At 33.3% G+C, this 7,309-nt stretch overlaps 1 protein-coding gene across 2 annotated transcripts; it reads left to right on the forward strand.

Moving 5' to 3' along the window:
* Positions 1–449: 449 nt before the first annotated feature.
* LOC136819673 (uncharacterized) lies at positions 450–2,844 on the forward strand. Of its 2 annotated transcripts, none has more exons than XM_067076021.1 (3): positions 450–718; positions 979–1,169; positions 1,621–2,844. In XM_067076021.1, the coding sequence occupies exons 2-3, from the start codon at positions 1,077–1,079 to the stop codon at positions 2,776–2,778; spliced, it is 1,251 nt and encodes a 416-aa protein (XP_066932122.1). In that variant the 5' UTR covers positions 450–718; positions 979–1,076; the 3' UTR covers positions 2,779–2,844. The 2 variants fall into 2 exon arrangements, with proteins under 2 accessions (XP_066932122.1, XP_066932053.1); XM_067075952.1 differs by having other exon boundaries at positions 450–662.
* The last annotated feature ends 4,465 nt before the right edge of the window (positions 2,845–7,309 follow it).

Below are 7,309 nucleotides of genomic sequence, written 5' to 3' on the forward strand. Positions count from 1 at the left end.
ATAATATTTGTGTATCTTAAAGAGAAGTCATTTTAACAGTAAAGGTTTTTTTGCATGAAATTGTTGTCTGTTTTTGATAAGTTTCTCCGTTGATCTGCGATAGCTTTCTCTTAATATTTTCCTTGAAAATTTAGCAAATTTCTGAGAATAAAAATCCGAAAGCCCTTTCAATAATTGTGCGAGTCCCTAGAATTTTAAAACACTGGTAATGTTAATGCTATTAAACCATTTGAATCTTAACCTTATCTCTTTCTACGGCTTGGCTCATATTAAAATCTTAATCAATATTAGTATAAATATCATTTTGAATCAACATCGTCAAAGTATTAATTTTAATGATCCAGTGTATCCCCAAAAAAGTAAACAAAGTAAAAGATTTTACTTTATAAAAACCTGTCTGCTTTTTTTCTGGACACACTGTATTTCATGAATTTTTTTTTTCCAGCAAACATTCAAGAAGAAATATTAAAAAATGAGTAATAACAATTATCCAGAAGACAATTTTTGGAAAAACTTTCCTCAAAAGAAACTCAATGGCTCATTGAGAAGTTTGAGAGATATTTGTATGGGAAATATTTGTCATCATTTTGACCAATGGATGAGTTACCTACCAGATGATGCTCATTTATGCAGAAATGTTACAAGCCCTTTCAATATTTTGAGTAAGTCTTTAACATCCGATTCAAAAGCAGAAATTTTTTCTTTGTGCATGGGATAGGTAATCGCATAGTTCTTTTACAAGAATTACATTTACATCAAAGTGGCCCTCATTATTCTTAAAATCTTTCAATTTTAAGCTAGAAAATACCAAAAAAAAATTATCAAATTATATTTACACTTCAAGTAATATCTCAATCTTGCGAAAAAGAGAATGGAAAGAGACATAAAACTAATGATTTCAAAAACCCGACAATGGTTTTAGCCTGATATATAACTAAAATGTGTGTATCTGATATATTCTTAATCTATTATTTCTAGGCTCAAATGACACTTTAGAAATATTGGAGTTACTGCTTAAGAATAAAACCTTCCAACCAAATCATTTGAACCTCATATTACATGAAAAATTAACAAGAATGGATTTTGATTACCTATTGAAAGTGACTGATTATGAAATTAACAAGAAGTCACTGCAAATTTACATCAAAGTTATGTTCCGTCGATGCAAGGTATACTATATATAGTTTCACGCTGGAGGATAATAGTAAAGATAATAGTCTTCAAGTGGAGTTGGAAGTGAATCTCCAATGTAGCTTACAATTTTTCAGTATATTCCCAAAATGATCTTTGCAGAAAAAATTACTGCCAGCTATCAGATTCGTGTCACAAATTAAAGTACTTTCTCCAAATACTAGAATAATCATTCTTTCCTCTCATAGCCATAACCTAGAGAGCTATTCAGTAACTATCTTGGAGCTTGGATAGAATCCCTTTTTTCACTACCCAGCTGGCAACCAACGTTGTTTCAACGTTTATATAACGTTCACAACGTCCATATAACGTTAAATAAACGTTAAAACAACGTTGTGTGCCAGCTGGGTGACTAAGCCGCACGGTGATTCATGTCGCCTTATCACTCCCCTTCTCTGACATGTGTCTTTAATATGTTTTTCTACTTAGAGAATCAAATATCTCAGTATCGAAAACTTCCACATCTCGAAAGTCATTCGCCGAAGAATTGGAACCTATAAAAACTTAGAAGTCTTATTTCTCGGAGAGCCAAATGAAGAAGTCATGCTCAAGCTCTCCAAATATTGCAATAGATTGAAAATGTTACACTTTCAATGGAGCCCCCTCAACGCTGAAAATCTACAATCAATATCCAATTTTTCTGAATTACAATCTTTATCTATCAGATGTAGTCGATATACGAATATTAGCCCCTTATGGTCAATTTTAAATGGTTTTTCAAAATTGACATCTTTGGTGCTGGATAACTGTTCTTTACGTTATATTGAAGGTATCACCCAATGCAGAGATGTACTATCCAATTTAACTAAACTTTATTTTAATGAATTTTGTGATGTACCCTTTCGAGATTTGATATTAATTCTCACAAAATGTTTGGTTAACGTTGTGGACTTGAAGCTACCACCAATTGAAGGAGAAGATATGAGTTGTTCAGAGATTTTAGACTCTGTTGCTCCACTCCAGTTTCTGAGGACCTTAGATTTATCGAGAACTTACTACGAACTTACCGGGAATTTCCAAAGCTGTCTGATGAAGATTGGATCTCGTCTAAAAGTTTTAAATCTTTCATCATGCTCAAATGTAAATTTGTGGATTGTCAGAAAGAATTGTGAAAATCTGGAAGAGCTTTATTCTTTGAGTAACTATTTCATTATTCCAGAGAGGAGAGATAGAACTCAATCATTGAAACAAAATTACTGTCCGAAATTGAGACTGTTTCATTTAGAGTTATTCGTATCTCGGATAGTGAGGCACAACTTGTCAAGCGATATTGAATTAAACAATGCCTTGAAGGACATGATGTTCTTGGACAGTCCAATCTCAAATTTGAAATTAAGTGAATGTAACCAAGAAATCTTTGAATCGATTTTCAATGAAATGGAAAGTTATCATTTAGAGCGTTTGGAAATTTCGAGATGTATGTATGTTACAGTTGACAATGTGATCGAAATTCTTCTTAAGTTTGTTAACTTGAAATATTTGTCAATAAACCACTGTCTCACAAGTCTCACAAGGGATGAGAAAAAACAAATCGAAGATTTTGTGAAACAGTCGAGGATTGATGTTACTGTAAATATTTTAAAATGAAATCACGACAAAATTAATTGTAAATTTTATATTGTATCTTATAGAAATATATGTTTTTTTAATTTATGTTGATTGGATAGTTCTTTTCATACGTTCTTCATTGAAGCCATTTGCAGAATACAATACACGTTCTTTTATGAGAACAAATTATATAAGAACATAAGCCTTCGATGGCCAAAATCTTAAGAACATGTTAAGAACATTTTAAGGCTCTATGGACTCTAAGACACCCGATTCCTTAGGAAAATGGACAAAATTACTCACAAAATGGCGAAAATGTGAGTGTTGCATTTTAAGAACACTTTTAGGCTTAAAACTCAAAAGTTAAGAACGTGCTAAGGTTTCGAAAATGTTGGATGTTCTTATAAAAAAACGTGTACAACGCAGATAAAAAAATTTCAACAATTATTAAGACAAACGTTCTTAACCCTTCGAGCGTCTTCCTATTTTTTGGGGGTGTCTGGCTGGTATTTTACAGACCAGAATGAAGAATTGACTAAAATCGTGTATTGATTGATTGACTCGTTCGATTTGACTGAAATTTGTTCCTGAAGGCTGGTTTGTCAAATAAAAGAGACTAGTAAAAGAAAAAAAGGTTCCATGGGTATTCGGTACTTTGCAGACCGGTCTGTAAAATACACCTTGACCACCTGCCAAATCTCGGGAACTAAATGAAGCTTTTGACTTGAAAAACCCGAAATGCTCACTTTCAGCATAACCAGCTTATCTTATTTTGCTGAAATTTTTACTGCAAGCTTGTACTATCAATACCTAAAACTTGTCAAGTTTTTAAGTCATTTGCATTTTGCAATCACTAGTAGATACAATATCCTATAGGGCTTATTTAGGTTGTTTTGGTCTGCAAAACACACGATACCAACAGTTGGCCAATAATATTCCTGTACCCCAAAAATGCATGTCACTTGGAGTTGCCTTACAAAATTTGAGTAAAAAAATAATTAAGTGAAAAAGAGGGGGTCCTTTTTTCGGTATTTTCAAAGAAAGATGAGGTCATCAGGTGGCGATGATGTCATCAAAGATGCCAAAATTTTTATATTTAGTACACACTTGCAAAATTTCAAGTCAGTTTGATAAATAAAATTATCAAAAACGTTCTTCTTTTGGAGGCAGCCCCAATATGCTGGAAGGGTTACAACACTTCAACTAATTTCATTGATTACACAACAAACGCAAAAGCCACAACACAATGACAACAATGTTTTACACTTTTCTTACTTTTAGCAAAATTTCAAATACAAAATTTAAAATGGTCAATAACCAACTGGAGGATATTTTAGTCTGGGAGCAGAATCACAAAATAGCAATTTTGCTTAACCCAGAAGGTGAATGGGGTTGTTATACATCGTTGGAACGGAAATTTTATGCTGATTATGGAAACCCGGGTCTTAAAAAGTCTATCCTGGACAAAATTGCAAACGAGGCTGGAGTTTGCACTCCGTCGTGGTGTTTTTTCGATTTTACCTGTTCTAGAAAATTGCTTACTGTCAGCAAAGTTAAAGGTTTTAGAATTTCATTTTTCATGCAAAATGCTGTCAATAGAATGGGTTAATAGAAAAAAATTCAAAAATGTCGAAAAATTTTTTTTCTGCACTCCATCTTGGAGGATTTTGGCGAAAAATCGATGTTTTTTCTTAAAATTCGTCAAAAACTAGTCTATAAACCACTGAGATTATGTCAAAATAAGTCCAAAAATACTTTCCTGCTAAAAATACTATAAAAGAATAAGAAATTATAACAAAATAAGGAAAAATCGGCTCAAAACGCTATTTTGCACTCCATCGTTGGTGTTTTTAATGAAAAAAAACGTGATTTTTGGTGTTTTTGAAAAAATATAACATTTTCTAGCTTTTTCTTGATTCTACGACTGGAAATCCTTTCTTTCTCTTGGAATCATTTTTATCCAACACAAAATGATAAAATAATCTGAAAAATGACCCTCCTTCGCTGGGGTTTTAAGTCAAATTCAGTATTTTGTAAGCCAAAATTCAGTATTTTTACTTACAATTCGTCAAAAACTAGTCTATAAACCACTGAAATTGTGTCAAAGTAAGTCAAAAAATACTTTCCTGCAAAAAATACTATAAAAGAATAAGAAATTATAACAAAATAAAGAAAAATCGGCTCAAAACGCTATTTTGCACTCCCTCGTTGGTGTTTCTATTGAAAAAATGAGATTTTTGGTGTTTTTGAAAAAAATATAACATTTTCTAGCTTTTTCTTTGATCTACGACTGGAAATCCTTTCTTTCTCTTAGAATCATTTTTATCCAACACAAAATGATAAAATATTCTGAAAAATGACCTTCCTTCGCTGGGGTTTTAAGTCAAATTCAGTATTTTGTAAGCCAAAATTCAGTATTTTTTCTTAAAATTCGTCAAAAACTAGTCTATAAACCACTGAAATTATGTCAAAATAAGTCCAAAAATACTTTCCTGCTAAAAATACTATAAAAGAATAAGAAATAATCGGAAAAAATAAAATAAGGAAAAATCGGTACAAAACGCTATTTTGCATTCCATCGTTGGTGTTTTTAATGAAAAAACGTGATTTTTGGTGTTTTTGAAAAAAATATAACATTTTCTAGCTTTTTCTTTGATCTACGACTGGAAATCCTTTCTTTCTCTTAGAATCATTTTTATCCAACACAAAATGATAAAATATTCTGAAAAATGACCCTCCTTCGCTGGGGTTTTAAGTCAAATTCAGTATTTTGTAAGCCAAAAAAATTCAGTATTTTTACTTACAATTCGTCAAAAACTAGTAATTGTCTCAAAATAAGTCCAAAAATACTTCCCTGTTAAATGTTTATAAACGAATGAAGTATAGGAAATAGAAAAGAGGGCTCCAAACGCTATTTTGCACTCCTCCGTTGGCGTTTTCATTGAAAAACAGGATTTTTGTTTTGAAGAAATATAACATTATTATTTAGGTTTCTTTGTTTACGAAGCTGGACAATCCTGGTTTTCTCCTAGCATCATTTTTCCCCACATATGCAAAAGTCTGAAAAATCACCTCCTTCGCTGGTGTTCGCAAGTTTCGTATCTTGCTTGAACTTTCATTAAAACTAGTATTATCCATTGAAATCGTGCTTACGTGGCTTTTTAAGTCCCGAGGTTAAAATGTTCCAACTTGGACCGGCTGCCAGAAAATTTTGCCACTGAAACTGTCTTCTCCAACAATCATCGGGAATGGTCGTTCACTCCCTGCATCACTGACTGATGCTGATGAAGTCTACAATATCTTGATCAATGTGGGGAATAGATCCTACGTAATCTAGGACAACAAAATCAATGTGTTACCGTTGATCGTTGACGAGCTCTTGTAAAAGCTTGTGGGGCATGCCCCAGCTTCAAAATATGCATGGGTGGGTTTTTATAGAGTGATGAAGAAGCACTTTTATGATTGAGTTTTCTGCGCTCCATGTTGTTATTCTACTCTTGCGCTTATTGTAGATGCGATGATGATTTTGCTCAAAGAACCCTAGAAAATGAAGTTTAGCGATTTTTCAGGAAAATTTCATAAAATTGGGGGTTGTTATAAAATGATACTTGAGGGTAAAAATTTGCAAATGCAACACGGACCCCCCCCACACAAAAGTACAAAAGAGTACCCAAATGGAACAATGCGAATGCGAATTTCAGGGTTTTCGGTGACACGTTATCGGCCTTTTTCGGTTCGGTATTTCGGTATTTTGTAAAATATGTACGGTATTTATATTCAAAATGCTGCTAGTGATGGTAATATACCCATAAAACTTCAGCCTTTCGGTATTTTACCTATGGAATCTAGGTATTATTTCGGTAACACTTTCTGAACTATATCTTCATGAAGAGTTTTCCAAAAATAGCCTGCGGCGCTAAACTATCTTCAAATTTAGAAATTTACTAGTACACCCCTGTTTCAAATACGTTTGCACTGCCGCACGTCCCCGTTGTATACTTATCCCACCGTCATAGTCCTTAAAAAGTGAAAGCTTTGTGTTTTGCCAATTTTTTGTACTAATTTACGAAGGGACGCATGGTATTGCCTCATTTCCCCAATGACTTAACTGAGAACTTAGGCAAAGATTCCATAAAAGTAGCGTTGAGTATTAGTTTCATAAAAAAATCAGTCCAAACATGGTGTAAAATCGAAATTTTCTCCTTCCCCGAACTACGGTTGCGATCCTCCGTCACGAAAACCTCAGTTCCTCGAACTAATTACGTCGATTAAGTCATTCTTACTATATGCTGTGATCGAAAATGTAAACAAAACTACTACTACTACGTTTGAGTACGACATTAAGTCATTCAGACCTGCATTCATTCGTTTTGAAAATCTCAGCAGTTATTAATGCTCAAACTTATTTCAACAATATTTTTTGCAGCTTAAACGCCTTATTTCCCCATTAGCGCCACCATACCACCCTTTGTAAGCGCCGAACTAAGGTTAATTTCGAAATAAGCGCCCCACCTCCCAATGCGGTTGGAGTGAAGAATCTTCAATAGCAATTCGTCCTAAAACCCAGGCG

The sequence above is a fragment of the Clytia hemisphaerica genome, unplaced genomic scaffold (genome assembly GCF_902728285.1).
Source record: "Clytia hemisphaerica strain Z4C2 unplaced genomic scaffold, Clytia hemisphaerica genome assembly, whole genome shotgun sequence".
Lineage (NCBI taxonomy): Eukaryota > Metazoa > Cnidaria > Hydrozoa > Leptothecata > Clytiidae > Clytia > Clytia hemisphaerica.

Bases quoted from the DNA above. Each gene is read 5' to 3' on its own strand.
- LOC136819673 (XM_067075952.1), top strand. From the start codon at position 473: ATGAGTAATAACAATTATCCAGAAGACAATTTTTGGAAAAACTTTCCT. The intron at 663-978 runs GTAAGTCTTTAA...TATTATTTCTAG, and splicing joins AAGCCCTTTCAATATTTTGA to GCTCAAATGACACTTTAGAA. The intron at 1,170-1,620 runs GTATACTATATA...TTTTCTACTTAG, and splicing joins TTATGTTCCGTCGATGCAAG to AGAATCAAATATCTCAGTAT.